A 21,558-nucleotide genomic window follows, 5' to 3' on the forward strand; every position below is an offset into this window, starting at 1 on the left:
ATTTTTTTGTCCTAATAATTAAATAAAATTATTAGATTGTCTTTGGTTAAAATTTAATGTTTTCAAGTCATTTTCATTAGTTTTCTTAATAAAAAAATCTTCAATCTTTTTTAGTAAATTTTATTTCATAGTTATTTCTTTACAAACAACTCAACTAAAAATATAAGAATTCCCATAACAAAAGGAGATGATATTTCGACGCTACAGAAGGATTGTAAATCGATTGTCCTAAAATGGTAAAGGCTCTAGTATATATTAGTGATTGGCTTAGGACGGATGAAGTAAACTTTCACAAGGAACCAACATAAGATATGCTTCAATTTTACAAGGAATGGAAGAAGTGAAATCAAGTAAGATATGCTTTAATTTTTTTTTTAGTAAATTTGTTATTAAATGGTTTTCAACTTTAATTCTTTTTGCTATAAATATGTTTTCTTTGTTTGTAATGTAGGCTTGACACAAGCTCAATCATCTACAAATTCAATGCCTCCTCCAAAAGCTTTGGCATCTCTAGATTGAAGAATTGATCAATGAATTTCACTTTTTGAAGTTTAGTTCCAATTTTCATTTGATTTGAAACTTTAACTTCTATTTGAATTGTTAACTTCTATTTGTTTTGGTTCGTAACTTCTATTTGGATTGTAAGCTTAATTTCCATCATGAATCTTAATGCATCATTTGAATTATTCTGTGTGTGAATTGTGAATGATGAATAATAGATTAATTTAGGCTACAATGTATGAGATAAAGGTACCCAAAAAAAAAGTTTTGCCTTTGAATTGGGTTAAAAAACAAAAACAGATTGTCCCAAATCAAAGTGGCAATTACCATTGTCATACCATGTCAACCGAATTATTTGACAATGCCGAACTTCAGTGTACCGAAAGTTTGGTACGGTAATTGGTACAAGAGTTTTGGTACGGTAACCGTACATAACCCACCCTTATATTTCATGAACTATATTGATCGATTTTCAATTTCAGAAACCATCTTAAAGGTGTGGGTAAATTTAAAGGATTATTTCGTGATAACAACTCAATTTTTATGTCCTAATAATTAAATAAAATTATTAGATTGCCTTTGATTAAAATTCAATGTTTTCAAATTTTTTTTATTAGTTTTATTAATTTAAAAAATAAAAAATAAAAAAACCTCAATTTTTTTGAGTAAATTTTATTTCATAGTTATTTCTTTACAATCAAATAAACTAAAAATATAAGAATTCCCATAACAAAAGGAGATGATATTTCGCCGCTTCAGAGCGATTGTAAATCGATTGTTCTTTTTCCTTTTTCTGATTAATGTAAACAAATACACGAGGGCGTCTCTGAGATGCTCAAATTGCAACATATGAAATATGACATACTTAGAAAACAGTATTATGTAACTCAGCTTTCACAAACTATCATCGCAACGATCTATGAAACATTCCGAAATCACTACCCCCTTCAACATACGTGAAACATTGTGGGTTATCGATTCCACTCCGATCCAAGACACCAAACAATACCTTAATGTAAGACGATGACTATAAGGATTTAACACTTGGATTCGCCTCCAAAGAAATAAATCATGCTTTCTTCTTCTTGGATTTTAACATGACATATCCAATGAAAATGCACAAAAAGCAGAGAAGCACCATGCCAGCAAATACAGGTATTAGTATGGCATACTCTTGTGGGAGGAAATACCGGTGGATGAAGTGATCGTTGTTAACAAACGGCTGAGTATATCAACAACAGACGGCATCAGACAGGTTAATCAAGCGTGGGAAGCAATAAAGCATTCGATTTGAGAGAAGAAGTACAACTGACCAGGATAATGACCCAAAATGTGTAATAGGTGAATATCGACAAACTGATGTAGGATAACAGAAATCCAACGGCCTTGTCCGCCAATTCCATTGTGATGATGTTTGTGGCTTCTGCTACCTGCAATTAAAAAGAAAACGAGAATCGCCATCTTCTTACCAAGTAGAAAACACTTTCTACAAACAATTGCATCATATTCATATCCATCGAGAATCGCCATCTTCTTATCAAGTAGAAAACACTCTTAATAACCAATTGCATCACATTCATATCCGTCGAGAATTGGCATCTTCTTAAAATTAGAAAACACCTTCAAGTTTCAACAAACAATAACATGATATTTATATCCGCCGATAAACCAACTTGAAAACGAGTATTGGAACCCCAATGGAGGGTAGATTTTACAGTATCAGTATCGCCATAAGCAGTAGTAATTCACAATCTCCATAAACACTAATATTCCAGATAAACAAGAGATTCATAACTCCAACTCTAACAATCTTTAGATCTCAATTTGTTTCATACCATGATATGAGGAACATGAAAGAAAGCGACAGGATTGCATAAAATTCTGAGGAAAAATTAAAAAAGCAATTGACAAAACAACCAAGGTTCAATCATTCCAGGGCAAACGCTCAATTGCATAATCAACCAACATTAATTTGGCGAAATTAGAGATGAATTGAACTCCTAAATCCCTAAATTAGACATCAATATACGAAAAAGCTTAATTCTTAAATCCCTAAATTAGACACAAGTTACAAACGAAGAAGAAATGGCAAACCTGTAAATTGGGGAGAGGGAGGATACGACTGAGCTCACGAGCAGTGAAGAAAATATCGATAATATCGGCGAAATATCGCCGATATTATCGGTTTTTTGGGACCCCGATATTTTATTAACTTTCCAACTTGTTTTCGTCAGAATATCGCGATATTATCGATAATATCGATAATATCGCAATATTTTCGAAACTATCGCGATATTTGGTATGGAATCATCGGAGAACACAGCCGGAGCAAATAATCCGAAACCCTAAATCCCCAAATTTTAATTCAAAGCAAATGAACTGAATCTACAATACAGGTTCCCTAAAATCGATTTCAGTACAAAAATCAACATGTTTACAAGCCGAGAAGAACGATTTCAGTACAAAAATCAAAGCAAATAAACCGAATCCCTAAATCCCCAAATTCGGATTCAAAGCAAATGAACTGACTGAATCCCTAATTCCTAAATCCCTAAAATCGATTTCAGTACAAAAATCAAGCAACATGCAGATAAATCGCAATCTGTACAAAAATAGAAACCCTAATTCCTAAATCCCTAAAATCAATTTCAGTACAACAAAGGTGCAACATGCAGAAAGATTGAAATCTGTACAAAAATTTAAAGTAAAAGCCGAGAAGAAGAGAAGTAGGAGCCTGGGAACATCGTCTTCCTCACGAATCCAAGACGGCTGGGACAACGTCGTGCTCCTCAGTGGTGTCGACGGCTTGGACTACGATGATTTCCGGTCGATCTCCATGGATCAAGGTGGTTTAGAAGGAAGGCGGTTATGGAGTGGTGTCGACGGCTGGGTTTAGGGCGGGTGAGATGGGAGGAGCAGAGGGAGACAGGGAGACACGGAGACACGGACGAGGAGGATCGAGATGCGAGAGATGATGTCTCTGTGTGTGTGTGGAAGAACTGGAGAAGGGGGAAGGGAGGGAGAAGACTGAGAAGTTCTCGGTGAGAACGAAGGCTCAGACCGACCTCAGAGAGAGAGAAGAGAGAAGAGAGAGATTGAGAGGATTCGAGAATATGGTAGTGGAGTGGGAAATGAAAGATCGAGAGAGAGACTGAGCTCCGTGTATGGTGTACGTGTGTGGTGTGCGTGTGTGGTGTGGTGTGGGGGGTCTCGAAGTGTGTGTGTGGTGGAGTGTGAGTTTTTCAGTCTTTTTGACTGTCTGAGACTCTGAGTGGTGGCGTGTAAGAAAAAAAAAGCATCCAATGCTCCAAATTATTCAAAACCAAATCATTCCAAACCTATGTCTACCTCTCTGATCCAATGAGCCAAAGAACTTTTTGCAATTTCAGAACATGGACAACAAATAATACTGCTTTCATAATGAAATCGTGTGACATCTTTCACATGCAAAACAGTGTCAATGTCTGTTATATACTTACATTCTTTCATCCAGTGGAGTATCAGAGGCATTCACCGAATTTTCGTTTCTTCTTCTTCCCATACCATTTTCAAAACCATTCCAGATCCTTTCCAAAGCCAAGCAACACAAAGGCTTCCATATTTAAGGTAAGTTTACAAACTTAAATTTATATTATTGTAATTTATACAACAACAAATAAATTTGTGTGGACTCGTATGTTAATTTTTTTAAGTAATTAATACTTGCATGTTAATTTTTGTAAGTAATTAAGTAATGTTAACAATTACATGTTAATTTTTTTAGGTAATTAAGTAATGTTGTATAATTATTCCCTAGGATAATTTTAATATGTTTAATGTTATTTATTATTTTATTTTCCTTACCATTTTCAAAGTCATTCCAGATCCATTCCAAAGCTTGAACACAAAGGCTTCCATATTTAAGGTAAGTTTACAAACTTAAATTTATATTATTGTAATTTATACAACAACAAATAAATTTGTGTGGACTCGTATGTTAATCTTTTTAAGTAATTAATACTTGCATGTTAATTTTTGTAAGTAATTAAGTAATGTTAATGTTAATTGTTTTAAGTAATTAAGTAATGTTGTATAATTATTCCCTAGGATAATTTTAATATGTTTAATATTATTTATTATTTTATTTCCCTTACCATCTTCATTATCAAATTGGATTATTATTCATTAATATTAGGTTTTTTTATTATCAAATTGGATTATTATTCTTTAATATTAGATTTTTTTATTATCAAATTGGATTATTATTCTTTTATATTAGGTTTTTTTATTATCAAATTGGATTATTATTCTTTAATATTAGATTTTTTTTTATCAAATTGGTGGATTATTCATTAGATTTTTTTATTATCAAATTGGATTATTATTCATCACCATGTTTTATTTTAGGATTATTTTTTTTTATCAAATTGGTGGATTATTCATTAAATTGGATTATTATCAAATTGGATTATTATTCATTAAATTGGATTATTATTCATCACCATGTTTTATATTAGGATTTTTTTTTTATCAAATTGGATTATTATTCATTAAATTGAATTATTATCAAATTGGATTATTATTCATTAATATTAGGTTTTATTATTCCATATTATTTGTATAATTACTTAACTTTTTACAATCATTTTCTTTACTTTGTATTTAATTCTTCTGTAGAATAACTTTATTATTTAGGTTCTCTTATTTTTATCAAAAAATAATTGTCTAATTTTAATGAAAAATAAATATAGGTACGTTTAAGATGTCCAGTAAACGTGATCCAGCTTGGGAACATGGAGACCCAATAGACGGAAACAAACATGGCACAATTTGCAAATATTGTGGTCGGGTAATGAAGAGTGGCGGAGTGACACGACTGAAGTATCATCTTAGTGGATTAGATCCATCAAAAAATGTCCAACGATGCGATAATGTCCCCCCAGAAGTGAAGGCATTCATCAGCACATTATTAAAAAATAAAAAACAGCAGAAGGAAAAGATAACACAGGGAATGGAAAATATTCGAGCTGGGCTACGGGGAGAAGTCTATGGCCAAGCGGTTGACAGTGATGATGATGACGATGAGGACGAATGTGATGATGACATGGGACCTGAAGAACGACGCAGTTTGAAACAAGCATTACGTGCCTCCAAACAGTCAGCATGGGAAAGAGAACACCTTCATAAAATTCCTAATAGGGGACAAGGTTCCGGGACAAGTGGTGGTGCACAAATGAGACGGGGAGGCAGTCTTAGAGAATCACAACCAACACCACCAATAGCCCCAAGTTTATATAAGTCATCCAACGCACGTCAAAAGAGTGTTTGGAGTTATTTCAAGGGAGGTAATGTGAAGGAGGGAATGGGGCGTCTAATTAGCAAGTTCTTTATCTATGAAAATGTCCCTGCTGCGAAGGCATCATCACATCATTTCAAAAATATGGTAGTGGGATGTCAACAGGCCGGTGTTGGAGTACAACCTCCCACTCCCTATGAGATAAGAAACAAATATTTGGATATGGAGTATAAAGACATTGGCGAGTATGTTAACAAGTTGAGGTCAAAGTGGGAAACTAATGGTTGCACAATCATGTGTGACGGATGGACCGGCCCGACCAGATTATCTATCATCAACTTCATGGTATACTCCAAGGGAAAGACAATTTTTTTGAAGTCTGCTGATGCTTCAGACCATATAAAGAATTACAAGTATATTTACAAATTATTGAGGGATGTAATCATGGAGGTGGGAGAGCATAATGTTGTCCAAGTCGTGACCGACAACGGTTCTGAATTTGTCAAAGCTGGAAAAAAGTTAATGAAGCATCATAATGTGTTTTGGTCATCATGTGCAGCACATTGTATTGATCTTATGTTTGAGGCAATGGGGAAGAGAGAGAATGTTGCTACTGTGGTCAAAAGAGCTAGAACGATCACAAATTATATTTACAATCACGGTTGGTTGTTGGCAAAGATGCGTGAATTTTGCAGAGGAGAAATTATTCGTCCAGCTACCACTCGATTCGCCACCAACTATATTGCATTAAACAGCCTACTCAAGAAGAAAGCAGGGTTGAAGCAACTATTCACTAGTGACGATTGGGCCAACCACAATTTCAGCCGCTCAAATACAGGTCGTATGGTGGAAAGTATAGTGCTTGATCATGCTTTTTGGAGTCAAACAGAACATGTGTGTCAAGTGTTTGAACCTCTTTACAAAGTTTTACGGATCGTTGACACAGAAGTGTATCCTACTATGGGGGCAGTATATGAGTTGATGCGTGTAGTGAAGGATGAATTGGAAAGAAAACATGGTGCAAGGTGGGTCGTAAAAATAATTGAAGACCGATGGTATAAAACATTATACCACGATTTGCATGCAGCAGGTATAAATTATGTCATAATTTGCAATTCATTTCTTTAGTTGCATAAGTATTATTTATCTTATTAGAGTATGTGTTTCTTTGAAGAGCATATTATTTGAATCCCCGATATCAATACAGACCCGGTGTTGGAGATGATGGTAACCTTATACGTGCTGTACATAATGTATACTCTAAATTAGACCCTGCATCACCAGCAGTTGGCCAATTTGGAAATGAGGTACACAATTACTTAAATTATAATAATTACTTTGTTGGATTAAACTAACACAATTTATTGTATTCAGCTAACATGGTTTAAAGATGCAAGAAGAACATTTGGAGAACCAACATCAGTTGCTGCTAGAACAAATATGTCTCCTAGTGAGTATAAACATATTTCACTATAAGTTTATAATAGAATTTGTTGGAGTTATTAGGCTTATCAACATTATTTTTCATTGTAGCTGAATGGTGGATCATGTATGGGACCGATGCACCAACTGTGAGAAAGTTAGCAATAAAAGTATTATCACAAACAGCTTCCTCATCTGCTTGTGAAAGAAATTGGAGCACATTTGCACTCATACACACAAAGCAAAGAAATAAGTTGGCTCATAGTAGCTTGGAAAAATTAGTTTATTGCTACTACAACATGAAGCTTCAAATTCGAGATAAGGAAGCAGAAACCGATCATGTCGACCGTGGTGACCCACTAGATGTGTTTGATATTGTTGGTGAAGATGATGATACGGAGGGTAACCAACTTTTTCAATGGATTAGACCTCTTCATTTAGATGATGATGAAGGCAACCCCGCTCCCAGAGTTGCTGAAGAAGCACGTAATGAAGGGATAAATGTAGAAAGAGTATTAGAGGAGGAGGTGGGATCTAGCAGCGCTGACTCTTTCGAAGAACTTTTGCACCCAATACCAAGCAACACTGGAATTCCACCTTTTTCCAATCCTACACAACCACAACATCGTGCTGATACTAATGATAGCTCTAGTACAAGATCAGGAGACTCACCTACCACCGGAGGTGGGAATGATGAAGGACATAGTGGAGCTGGAGGTAGTGGAGCTGGAGGTAGTGGTGGTGGATATGGAAACTATTATGGACCACCACCTCCCAGATATATGAGCCCCTTCACTGGTGAGGCAAACTTCACGCATGCAACACAGGATGATGACCATGGCAGTAGGCGGGCAGGACCAGGAATTGGTGCCATAGGGAAGGACTATACTCGCAGAGAAAGAGGCAAAGGGATTTTGTCAAGTCAAGAAGATGACTCGTTATCTAGAACTTCAGACTCTGTTGGATTGGGAAGTAGTAACTATGGTTATACTCATAACCAACCATTTCCCTACCCTTCATATCCCATTCCTGTTGGGATGGAATCGAGCGACTCATGGAAACAATCTCAGCCTCAATCTTCAAATGATTTTTCTTATGGACAACCTCAACCAATCTCGGATCCATATGGGTGGCATATTAACAATTACATGCAAAACTATTTTAGGGATTTATCATTTGATAACTACTCTTCACAATACACTCATTCTACACATAGAGATGATGAAGATAGTGACAAATTTGAACCTCATAGGAACTCTATGTGGTACTAAAGTGTAAAATATTGTACTAATTCATTATATATAAATGATTATGGTGTGTTTAGACTTCTTTCATTAATTACTACATATTTTCTACACTCATAATGTTTGTCAGATCGCTATATAATCAACTTGATAATGTTAAATCCATCATGCAATGCATTTCCTTCCAATTTTTTGTGATAAACTAATAGATAATTGACTAAATAAACATCCTACAAAGTTTCAATAAAAATTTCCAAGTTTTTCTTACAATTTCCGTGGTTTCCATGTAATTTTTATCGATATCGATATTTTACCGATATTTCCATCGATATTTCCGTGTTTTCGGACTACCGATATTTCCGATATCACCGATATTTTCTTCCTTGCTCACGAGACACCGGGGAAACCCTTCACTCACACAGATGCCATGGCCAATTTGCCATCCTACAGCCCTCAATTTTTCATTTTCTTTACTTCACCTTTCGGCCCAAAATCTCCTAGGCCCACGGCCCACCTCAAACTTGCTACATACATCACCCCTATATTTTCTTTTTCTTTTTTCCGACCAAATAATCTTTACTAATTAATTAAATCCTCTTTGTCAATCAAAAGAGGGTGAAAAGATAAATTAGTCTTCTATTACATAAAAAATGACGGGCAATAATGTAATTTCATAGGTCCAAATTTTATTATTTTTTATTGAAGTATCACCTACAGATGATGTTAAAATACCTCCAATATTAAAAAATATATTTAAAAAATAAAAATTGAAAACAAAAACCTCCCACTCCCCCCCCCAACGATCTCTCTCTCTCTCCTTCACATTTTCTAAAAAAATGTGTTCATGCACATAAAGTGTGTAGGCAAATGCTAGTATTATTTACACTAAGAGAGAAAAGTAGAGTTAACTTCACATTAAGCTAGTAATAATATAGTTCAAATTCGCCTTTAGCGAAAATCGAACTTAAAATTTCTCACTTACAAATAAAAAAGAATACCATTAAACTGTAGTATTAAGTGGCACATCACACGATATTTGACAAGTAATTTTTGCATGCTCTTTTCTACTCATGCAACCATTTCTTTGTTTTATCTGTGAAATTTCGAACAAGCAAAACGGCTTGTGCTTTAATGGACTAGGATTCTCTCCCCTCTTCTTACCATCCCCTTCCATCCCCTCCTCTTACATTCTCTATTTTGCCTTTCTCTTTCTATAAAAAAAATTAATATAAGATGTTAACGTGGCTTAATCGTGACCGTTCAAATTGGAGGGGAGGGAAAAAAAGAGAGGAAAGAATCCTTCTCCCATTTCATATCAAGATGTATAAGTCATTTAATATTAAAGTTTTGAAGGCATGCGTATTCAAGAAATTATGGGACATCACTAAAATCAATCTTAACATAATAAATATAGATAGGAGTTGACGACCACCTTAGACCATCTCTAAATAAAATGTCAAATCCTACGCAGAATGTACAATTAAAGTTGAAGGTAGGAATAAACTCCAACATATATGTCAATCTTACGTGGATTGCTGCCATATGAATTTCCATATGTCAAATTTGACATATGAGAAAATGTGATGTCAAATAATTTTTAATTATTTTATTGTGTAGGTCTCACTAATGCACCAATTATAGATATTAAAATTTTATTTTAATTGATTTCTTTTTAAAAATGGGTCCTAGTATCATTTATAACAAAAAAACACATGGGTTGGAGGAAGAGAAAATTTGATATTGCCACGTTAGCTATCAAATTAACATATGATGTTTATCTTTTGACATCTATATTAGAGGTGCTCTTGGTTGCTGACAAAATGGCGCCGTGATTCTTTCTTCTTACCTTCAAATCCTAGTCAAAATTAATTCTTCGGTAGGAGCACTTTGTGATGTCAAAAGTTACCATTAAAACTACACGTGACATTTGGAGACATCGGTTAAAGATGCACATTAGATGTGAATTATTCTATCTTGTCCATCCCAATCGGATACAAAAAAAGTTCGAATTAAGTCATGTCTTGTGCACCAAACGTACCCTTTTAAAGTTCAGGGTTAGGCTTTCTGAGCTTCAATCCTAAAGCTTAGAAAATAAACTCTAACAAGAAAATAATGTCGTCCGTCGGGCCAATTAATCAACAAATATAACAAGAAAATGAGAACTAGCTGAGCTGACTATGGTCAGAACTTATTGCAGAGCAACATTCATTGATTAACTTCTCCTTTATTTAATTACAAAATCATCTCATCGTGTCACTCGATGATACCACCTATCCCGAAAAACAAACAAAGAGAACAAGGAACAACAACCAAAACAAAGAGTATCTTGTAGTTTGTTTCAGAAAAAAGAAAGACCAAAAAATTATCTGAAAGCAGATTTTGAAGAGACAACAGTCCGATCAACTTCAGAGGAACCGTATCACATCCTCAAAACCTTTCGCTCCTTAATCCCATCTCAAGATTGTTTGGCGTCTACGAAAACACAAAGGGGAAGTACATCGTTTCCATCATTTTTGCAGCATCCACTGCATTATGTCCTTTCGTATAACTCCTCCAAACCCCCCCGTACTGTTGTTCGATCTTAATGCTTGAGGTGCGTTCATGCATAAGTGGCGGTAGTGGGTCATATTCCCCGAAGGTTTCCGTGATCTCATCATCATTGTAATTGGAGGCAACGGTTTAGACCACATATTTGTCATTGTTGAAAACATATGTCTGTCAGATTCCTGATTTCTGGTTATCTGGGTGCTTCCAGGAGTTTTGAGCTGGGAGGAGTCCACCTGCTTTGTAATACTCGTGCTAGAGTTAGAACCAGCGGGAGGTTTGTCCAAGGGACCCCGAATCTCAGCTTCAGGTTTCATCCGATCGAGCCAACGCAGGATCTGGTTACCAAGATTTCTACCAACTTCTATGTCTCGTTCCTGTATGTTCTTGTGAACCTTGACAGCTACATCAAACACAGCACGTGTTCTCCTTTGAAAGAAAGAAAAACACAGTGGCTGCAGCAGTTATAAACTAATAGCAAAAATGACAAGCAGTCATTATTTAGCAAACAACTATTGCAACAGGGTAGTGCTATTCACACACCTCTTTTTTACCTCCCACGAACCCTTGTTAATTTTTGTCCATTGATCTTCTTCAATTCACCCGATCTGACTGTCGGAAATTGAGAGGGGTGTGTCAGAGGTAAAAATGAGTGTGTGGATAGCACCACCCTTGCAATATCACAGCAAGTAAGAAAAGAAACTCAACAGTAGCAACAAAAAAACATCACTGATCAATAACCACAAATCCTACTGCTAACTAAACACCGCACTGATCAAGTCTCTAACACTAAATATCTACTGGTGAGTAGTGTGTTTGTGCCAACTACTCAAATTAACCATCCAGGATAACCAAACGCTTCTCAAATCTTTTTGCCTAATGGATAAAAAAAACACTGATCAAATGTGGGAAAGCTGCATTATATGAAAATTGATAGTATCAAATAAATACTATGAAGGCTTCAAAGATGTTAGCAACCTTGAAGAGTTCGATGCAACAAAAAATGGATGACGGAACGCCCCCATATCCTATTATTCAGTTCATAAAATAGTTCGTTGTAAAATAAGCAATGCTTTACTGACTTGCCCAACAGCAATGAATCCATCACTGAGGTCTGAAACAAAAGAGAAATAAATCACTGCCCATTCACAGCTAATTTCATGACATAATAAGATGGCCTAATTGGATAAATGGTCCTCGTGGTAATGTGGTAGTTGGAAGGTAGCCCCCGTGGTAAAAAAAAATATGGATTTAAACGCTTTTGGTGAAGTCCGTTAGGATTTAAGCCAAAAAAAAAATATATATATATATATATATATATATATATTCAGTTGATTCTCCATTAACCCATTACCCATGGCTCCACACTCAACAACCAAGCTTCCTCCGCCGCCACCATTGAGTCTTTTGACTGAAAATGTAAACACCAAGGATGATCTGAGGCTTCTCACTGATGACAGTCTACTTACCCAGATCAAGGACGGGTTTAATGATGGAAAGGATCTTGTGGTGATTGTCATGTATGCCATGGGAAAGGAGCAGAGGCCTCAAGGACATTGGTCCGAAGAATTAACTATGATGTTGTTTAATTAATTAATTTTTATTTGATTATAATTAAGGAGTGTCTTACACCATCGATGCACAAGCCAGAATTTCATATGTTTCGGGAACAATTGGACAGGACATGCTTCTCAAGTAATTAGCAAAATCAGGGAAGCATGCAGAGCTGCTCAGAATTGATTCAGGATATAAGCACCAGTTCTAGGAAGCTAAACCTGTTGCTAATTACAGAAGTGGCGACGCAAAGAAGATTGAAAGCTGTAACTAGCGAAATCACATACAACTTTTTCTAATCAATTTTTAAAGAAAATAATACAAAAATCACATGTATTACAAGTCTTTATCAATTTTAATGATTTGATAGAAATCACAATATTTCAAAAGGAAAAACTAATTAAAAAAAAGGAAATAGAAATACCTGTGAGCAAATTCACGGATCTTAGGGTGGTTAGGGCCGATGAGGCGGCGCTGAATCTTGAGGGCGAGTCTGTAAGTGCGACGGAGCCCTAAGAAATAGGCGGTCGCTAATGTGATCTCCCATAGCACCATTTTTTGAAATTTTTATCGATTCTTTGTCGCTGCTTCTGAGTTTCCTTTCGCTGATCTTTTGGTTTTGATTTTAGGCGAGCTTTCTCGCGGGGCCGCCACAAATTTCGATCCTCCTACTTTTCCCTCTGCTTCGCGTCACCGAAATAAAGCGTCATCGTGTACGTGGGGATGCTCACTGCCTTTTGATCTCGAGTCCGGATCCTCATCAGATCCTCTTTTGTAAGGATCGGAATCTATGAATTGTGTTTGTTATATCTTAAACTTAAAAACTATTTTAAAATAACATAAACAGTACTTGATAAAAACTAATAGCATAATATACAATTCACAAATCTTCAAAATTTTCACCAAAGGATCCGGAGAGAATCCTGTTGGTTTGATCTCAACCGTTGGTTTCATCAAATCGGTTTGGTTGGGCTGATGGGCTCTTTTTATACATTAGAGGCCCAAAAGAGTGATTGAAACTTCAAGCCCACACTCAACATTCCAAGTTTTTATTTGTTAAGCACAGCCCTGTTTTTGTAAAAATTGAGTAAAATTGCATGTAGGGATGGGGAAACCGAAAAACCAAATGAAAACAATTTGGCTGACCAACCTAGTCAAACACATGTCACTTAATATTACGGTTTAGTGATATTCCTCTTCATTTGTAAGTAAGAGGTTTTAGGTTCGATTCTCACCAAAGGCAAATTTGAACCACATTATTGCTAACTTATTATGAATTTCAGCCCACTCCCCACCCCTTAGTTTGTTAAAAAAAAACCTAACCGGTTCAGGTCAGTCTGGTTCTCAATTTCTATTCTCCATATGGCAATGAAAGCTTTAAAAACCATTTGCTAAACAAACTAAATGCTTTTCAAGATCACTAACCTAGTGAGTTGATGAATCCATATTGTGGAAGCAAATTATTGTCAAAACGGATACCATCTGAAAACTTTCAAAGAAGATAACACGAAGATCAATTACCTAACACTAGTGTGATGTTTTCCAAAGTACCTTAAAGAGTTCTGAATTGCAAATTTCTTTTAATGACTTGGATATTTAAAAGGGAGAAGTCCTTCAGTCGTCTGCTAAATTAGGACTAGGCATGTCAGCAAGAAGAACAATATCCCTACTGGTAGAGGGGTATTCCATTGGTAGATTTCTTGCATAAAACATTTAGAGGTCATGAACTTGATCCTAGACTCGGACAAGTAAGAGCTAGTCTCAAAACATGGAATCAGGTAGCAATGGCGGATCTACGATTTTAAACTCGGGGGGTCTCATAAAAAAAGGTCAAAAAAATTATAGATAAACATAACATTGAAAAGTTAAATATAATACATTTCATTCAAAAATCATACGCAAAACAACATTGCAGATTGTAAGATCCCACGTCGCCTGAGGGAGGGGAGGTGATGTGCCTTATATGTACATGCCCACCTCCATATAATGAGACGCATTTTGGGTGAAAGCCCAAGAACAAATCCGTGAATGAGTGGCCCAAAGCGGACAATATCTTACTATGCAGACTGTGATATGACAATTTGGTATCAGAGCCACTCATCGGCCGAAAGTGTGCTGACGAGCACGTTGGGCCCTTAAAGGGGTGGATTGTAAGATCTCACATCGCCCGGGGAAGGGGAGGTGATGTGCCTTATATGTACATATCTACCTCCCTATAAAGAGACGCGTTTTGGGTGGAAGCCCAAGAACAATTTCGTGAAGGCGTGGCCCAAAGTGGACAATATTTTACTATACGGACTGAGATGTGACACAAATATTTGATGCAACCCTTTCTCCACCATTTTCGTAGCAAGGTCATCAACCCCTCACAATTGAGAAAAATCATTATTAGAACGCATAAAATGAGTATAAATGTCAAGTTGATCTTCAAGTGCCGATCTATCTGGATCCGTGAAATCTTTAGGATACAACTGAGCAAGGCAAACAAGCTTTTCTTTATCAAAAGCTACAAATGAATCATTCAGACTCAAACATGTCGAGCAAATAAGCAATTTAGTGTTACCTTCAGTGAAGCGATCATCTAATTCTGTAAGTTGGAAATCAATGACCTAAAAAAAGAGTTCCACTTTGTAATGATGATGATTGGTTTTTCTTGGAGCCTTACGTAATAACTTCCATTGAATGACATATGAATCATCCATATTAGGTACCTCAATTTCATGTTCGACACAAAAAGATGATACTTTATCAACCAAAAGATCAAATTTTTCATCATTCCTCATGCAACGTAGTTGTTCTTTACATGTCTTGACTAAAGCCATTGCATTCACAATCTCTTGATCTTTCTTTTGCAATGCTTGGGACAAATCATCAGTAACTCCCAATATGGATTTCATCAAAAAGAGGAGAAACACAAACTCAAAATATTGTATATCTTTTAATAACCTTTTTGCTTCACCAACACTATCATTGTAGGAGTCTTCAACAATCATGTCAAACACATCCACCACAGATGAGAACATTGTAATCAAACTAATCAAAGCACCATAATGTGAATTTCATCATGCATCCGTAGCACATTTGAGACTAGTTTCTTGATTTAATCCTTACTCCGTTTCAAGACACTCATTTTCAATAGCTTTCATGAGATTTTCTTGTTGTTTCTCTTTAAGTGCATCACGACGCTTACATGAGCATCCAACAACATTCACCAAACTATTAGTCAAAGTGAAAAAATGGCAACATCGAAGTTTTTCTTTGCTACGAAAACAAGAACTAATTGTAGTTGATGAGCAAAACAATGAACATAGAATGCACAACTTTCTTCATCCAAATTTTTTTTAAGGCCATTGAAATCACCTTTCATATTACTCTCGTCATTATAACCTTGACCTCGTAGGTTGGAGTAGCTCAAATCATGTAGTTTCAAGAATTCTTCAATGGACTCCTTTAGTTTACTTGAAGTTGTTTCAGTAACATGTTGGACTCTCACAAACCTTTCAATTACTTGACCTTTGTTGTCCACATAACGCAAAATCACCGTCATTTGCTCCTTTGTTGAGATGTCATGTGATTCATCTACCATATAGAAAATAATTTACTCTCTTTCACTTCCTTCATAATAGCCTTAATGGTTTCGAAAGCACATGAATTGACAATATCTTTTTGAATTGAAAGAGCTATTAGCTTGAGATTTCCCGAAGCATTTTCTAACACAACTTCCTTTATTTTCTCATCATGATCCGTAAGGAATTGCAAGAGCTCTAAATAATTCCCCCTATTATTTGAAGTGTCACTTTCATCGTGGCCACGAAAAGGAAGACCTTGTCGCAACTAGAACTTAATGCAATCTAGTGATGCATTCAAGCAACGACGATATTTCATACACTTCTTATTGTTTGATCACAACTGCTTCAAGATGTGTCTTTTGGTTCATTAGATAACTAGCTGCTTCTCTAGCTTTACTGTGGACACTACCAATAGGAGCAACATGTTTGTCAAAGCATTCTTTTGCATTCGTTCATTTCTTAAAGCCTACTCCAGTGAAAACATCACTTTCTAATTGTGAAAAGTTGATTTTAAAGATATACCAATGAAGACAAAATGCCACATCTTTAGATATACTATACTCCAACCAATCATATTCTTCAAACCACGAAACAACAAATTGCCGCTTTTTTTTTGCATGCAAAGTGTATGGGAACTCATGCTTTGAAGGCCTACAAGGTCCCATTTGCAAATATGCTCTTCGGACCTCATCTTGAATATTAAGAGGATAGTCCTTCATTCGAATTCTTTTTCCTAGGTCTCTCTCAAGATTATTAAAATCAATGTCACACTCATTTTGTCTTGAGCTCGAACTACCGGAACAAATAGATGGTCCTATTGGCTTTGGCTTGAAAAATCTTTCCATATTTCTTATTTCTAAACTACACATTTAACAAAAAACACAAAACATGTACCAATTAACCAATAAACAACAATTCCATCTAAATTCTAATGATCAAATGAGTATAAACATAAAACATATCAACAATCATATCAATAATAGACTAAAAATCTCCATCAATATCTAATATAATTTCATTGAGATTAGATTAGAAAACCAAAAAACTTACTTAAATTGTGAACCAAATAGTGGTGGCCTAGAGATTTGGAACAAGTGGAGATATACTATTGGAGTAATAAAATTAGAATTTTAGGGTTTTGAAATCTAGGGAGTTGGGGATTGAAATTTGGGTGAATATGTTAAAGCTGGGCATTAGGGGAAGTAGAAGAGGGTAGGACAATGGGAAAATATATGGGGTTGGGGTTGGGATTTAAAAAATAAATAAAACATTGGACAAAACACTATGGTTTTGAAATCTAGGGAGTTAGGGATTGGAATTTGGGTGAATATGTTAAAGCTGGGCATTGGGGGAGAGGGTAGGATAATGGGAAAAGATGTGGGGTTGGGGCTGGGATTTAAAAATAAATAAAACATTGGACAAAACACTATCGTTTTGGGGCAATTGTTAAAAGGGGATTTTCTTTCTTCTTCGCACACGGTTGTCTTTTCCGAGAAGAAGATGTCGCTGCAACCTGCAACCTGCAACTTGCACTGCACAGACCTCATGTTCGAGTATGAGGGGTCCCTGAAAATTTCTAGTAGCAATTTAGGGTCGTCGAGGGGCCCTGGGATCTCCCAAGTCCCTCTGTAGATCCACTATTGTTGGGTAGGAAAACATTTAACCTTAGCTGCGACTAGGTAATTGACCAGTCCTCTAAAATGTGGAGTGACATTTGCTTGTGGGCCAAGTAGTCTACTGGAAAGCTTGGCGAAGGATTTGGGCCTTGAGGCCTAATAGTTGTTGATTTAGCCATTCTTCAGTAGGCTAGTCTACTTAACTCACCAGGGTTGAGATGAAGGAACAAATTTGTTTATTTGAAGATCATTTGAGTAACACATGCCTAAAAATTAATATTAAAGGCAAAAACTAGATTAAATGGACTTAAAAATTCAATAGATTGGCCATGATGTTCAAGGCCTAGTGAGTGGTGAACCAAAATTTAAACCTAAAGAAAAGAGGAAGGAAATGACAATTTTTTTATACCTTTGAACAACACTAGGCTTTCACAAAATTTTAACTCAAGTGAGGGCCTTCAATCTTTGTTCCTTTGCTCCTTGTGTTGTGTTGAATACAATCTCCAAGTTTCAAAACGATGGAACCTCTAAACCAATTCCTTGGAGTACATATATATGGCTTTGGGGAAGATTGTGCTAGTCTTCAATCTTCTTCTAATGTTACCATTATCTCAACCAATCCATTGGAGTACATAAATGGGCTTAAGGGTTGTTTAGGTTTTGTGAGAAAGGAAACAATAGGCCTTTGGGGTCCAAGAATTTTAGCACTTACTAAGCTAATAGATTGTGCATAAATTTTTCTTTTATAAATTTTATTTTACCACCTCAACTTTGGGTCACATAATAAACTCATACCTCATCTTTTGAACATCGGAATGTCATACATCAATTTATGAATTCGTTGCAATGTCAGACCTTCATTTGTAAATCCGTCAAATTGACCGTTAAGTGATGATTATGGAGCAAAAAAATATACAGAAAATCCTGGAGATGACAGGTAAACTTTTATCCACAAGAGACGAGAATGCCCTCATTAAATTGGTGTGGCCCACTTTTGTTTAACTTGCAGTTCAACCATTAAGAAGACTTGAGCTGCTGACTACGACTTCTCCAAACTCTCCTGCCCATATCAAGGAAAAAAGTCAAATGTATTAAAGATAGGCTTAATAACCAAATAATATCATTAAAGATTTCCTTATTGACGACCAACTCAATCAAGCAAAGAATCACCATCAAATCCAATCAAGGATTCCACGAAATAATTCCAAGATATTTATTAATTAAATAATATGTTCGAGATTATTCCTCAAGTATCTTTAAGATATCCCAACATCTTAAAGATATTATCCTAGACCAAATGGTCGTGGACATATGGCATGGCAATCCCTACACATGTGACCGACCATCTCCCTATAAACACCTCATTCTCTACCAAATTCTGGTAAAGCTTTGCTATGCAATTAAGTCCTAAATTATCTCTCTTTTTAGAGAAACTGACTTAGGCATCGGAGATCCATTGGCCGACTCCTCTAGCAGTCTTTGGGTATGTGGCTTTGGTCTTTGATCAAAGGTGTTTAATTATTTTGTAGGAACAATTCATCATGTTTAAAAACATCGGATATTTTCTACAACAAATTGGTGCTTTCATTAAGACCCTAATTTAATTCTCATTTGAAGGCTTTCGCAATTTCTTTTGAAATTTTCCCCACCTTGAATTATTCTAATGCTCCCAATCTTTGAATTTTAAATTCTTTTGATTCGTCCTTGGAGAAAGGATAAAATGATTAGAAATTTGAAACCACGACAAATGGAACACCCTATGTACTTGGACATGGACCAGAGAATGGAGACCCTGATGTGGCCCTCCACCGCCGTTTTTCATGGCTAAACTATGGGACTGGGGGACCCTTGTCGCCCCCATGAAGCATCGCAATAGCCAACCGAGGGAGCCAGACAGCCCAAGCCCACTTGTAGGAGGCCCAATGCAAGAAACAACTCCAATAGTAGCCACAACTTGTAGAAGCTCAGATGGTAGGCCAAACCTCGCAAGCCATGGTGCAAGCCCATGACAGGCTGACCCAAGCCATGCAGGCAGCCTAAATTTATTAATAACTCAAATTTATTTCGTGGGGTGTATTCAATTGGGATTTTGAGGTATTTTAATTGATTTATAAATTCATAGGATTTGATGAAGTTTAATTGATTTGTAAAGGCTTCATGTAAACTTTTGATTCAATTCCCTTGAAATATCAGGGGAATATGTGAGATTTGTGATTGCTTAAATACACTAAAAAATCTCTTCAATTCCCTCAAATTTCTCAACTTTTTAAACTTTGTTAATATCAATTCCCAATTTAGTGAACTTAAAATGTTATAAATTATTTTAAAATTTTAATTGAATACACTTTGAATTTTAATGAATCACTCAAAGATCCTAATTGAATACACTATATTTATTAAAAAAAATTAAAATTTCAATCAAATATCGCTAAATTTTTTATTAAAAAAAATTAAAATATCTCAAAATTCGAACGAGACTACTTGACATGAGCGAAATTTTATCGATAATTCTTTTATTTTGTTTTAAAGAAAACAAAGAATAGAAACAAAAAGAAAAAGAAAGTTTTTAGGGTAAATTACATATTAACCCCTTAGGTTTGAGGTCTATTACAACCTCATACAACATCTTTAAAACATTTCATTTTCATACCTTACGTACTATTTTATTTCAAAATAATACCTCAGTTAGATTTTTCATCTATTGATCTGTTAAATATTGACGTGACTGCCAAATGTGTGCCACGTGGTAAAAAAATAATTTTTTATTTAAAAAAAAAACCTTAGAAAACGCATAACCCACCCCCACAACCTCTCCCCACCCCTCTTCTCCCTCCCAAGCCTTCCAACCACCTCCCTCTCCTCCACTCTCTTCACCTCCCCTCCCATCCAAAAACCCACCCCACCCCCACCTTCCCCGAGCCCTTTCTCCTCTTCACCCCCACCCCCTCCCCTCCCTCCCTAGGCACCCACTCCCGCACCATCACCCACCCTCTTCCCTCCTCTACACACCCCACTCCTTAAATCCACACCCATTCCTCCCATTTTCACCTCACGAACTCGGCGATGGCGGCGTAGACGGGATCTGGGTTTTTTTTTTCTTTTGGTTTTAGGTAGGGGTCAGGGGAAGAAGATGAAGATGGGAGAGAAGAGAGGGGAGGGGGAAGGCGGAAGACGAACTGAAGGGTTTTTTTTTTTTTTTTTTTTGGTGGGTTGCAGGGGGAAGAAGATGAAGATGGGGGAGAAGAGAGGCGGAGGAGGAGGAGGAGGAGGAGGAGGAGGAGGAGGGGGGGGAAGATAAACTGAAGGTTTTTATTTTATTTTATTTTTTTCGTAGGTTGCAGGAGGAAGAAGATGAAGATGGGGAGAAGAGAGGAGGAGGAGGAGGGAAGACGAACTGAAGGGTTATTATTATTTTTTTTTTTTGTGGTTTGCAGGGGGAAGAAGATGAAGATGGGGGAGAAGAGAGGAGGAGGAGGAGGAGGAGGAGGAGGAAAGGGGGAAGGTGGGTCTGCGTGGGTCGTGGGGGGATAAGGTTTTTGGGTTTGGGGGTTGCGGGGAGGTGTGTTTCAGTTTTTGTTTTTGGTTTTTTTTTTTAAAAAAAAAAGTTTTGGCCACGTGGCACACATTTGGCAGCCATGTAACACACATTTGACAGCCACGTCAGCATTTAACGAATTAATGGATGAAAAATCTAACGGATGTATTATTTTGAAATAAAATAGTACGTGAGGTATGAAAGTGAAATATTTTAAAAATATTGTATGAGGTTGTAATAGATCTCAAATATAAAGGGTTACTATGTAATTTACCCAAGTTTTTATTTAAAAATTCCA

At 36.2% G+C, this 21,558-nt stretch overlaps 2 protein-coding genes across 2 annotated transcripts; both read right to left on the bottom strand.

Annotated features, from left to right (window-relative positions):
- Positions 1-1,241: 1,241 nt before the first annotated feature.
- On the bottom strand, positions 1,242-8,925 carry LOC126607219 (dolichol-phosphate mannose synthase subunit 2-like). The gene is made up of 4 exons (XM_050274742.1): positions 8,828-8,925; positions 2,596-2,627; positions 1,815-1,931; positions 1,242-1,723 (listed from the first exon to the last, which is right to left on the bottom strand). Exons 3-4 carry the CDS (start codon positions 1,902-1,904, stop codon positions 1,571-1,573), a joined length of 243 nt encoding a protein of 80 aa, XP_050130699.1. The 5' UTR covers positions 1,905-1,931; positions 2,596-2,627; positions 8,828-8,925; the 3' UTR covers positions 1,242-1,570.
- Positions 8,926-10,620: 1,695 nt separating this feature from the next.
- On the bottom strand, positions 10,621-13,334 carry LOC126607215 (uncharacterized). The gene is made up of 2 exons (XM_050274739.1): positions 12,965-13,334; positions 10,621-11,415 (listed from the first exon to the last, which is right to left on the bottom strand). The coding sequence occupies exons 1-2, from the start codon at positions 13,093-13,095 to the stop codon at positions 10,950-10,952; spliced, it is 597 nt and encodes a 198-aa protein (XP_050130696.1). The 5' UTR covers positions 13,096-13,334; the 3' UTR covers positions 10,621-10,949.
- Positions 13,335-21,558: the final 8,224 nt, after the last annotated feature.

Source organism: Malus sylvestris, chromosome 16 (genome assembly GCF_916048215.2).
Source record: "Malus sylvestris chromosome 16, drMalSylv7.2, whole genome shotgun sequence".
NCBI lineage: Eukaryota > Viridiplantae > Streptophyta > Magnoliopsida > Rosales > Rosaceae > Malus > Malus sylvestris.

Excerpts from the sequence above, each read along its gene's own strand:
- LOC126607219 (XM_050274742.1), bottom strand. The coding sequence starts at position 1,904 with ATGGAATTGGCGGACAAGGCCGTTGGATTTCTGTTATCCTACATCAGT. Across the intron at positions 1,724-1,814 it reads CATTTTGGGTCATTATCCTG|CCGTTTGTTAACAACGATCA; the intron begins GTCAGTTGTACT and ends TGATATACTCAG.
- LOC126607215 (XM_050274739.1), bottom strand. The coding sequence starts at position 13,095 with ATGGTGCTATGGGAGATCACATTAGCGACCGCCTATTTCTTAGGGCTC. Across the intron at positions 11,416-12,964 it reads ATCCGTGAATTTGCTCACAG|GAGAACACGTGCTGTGTTTG; the intron begins GTATTTCTATTT and ends TTTCTTTCAAAG.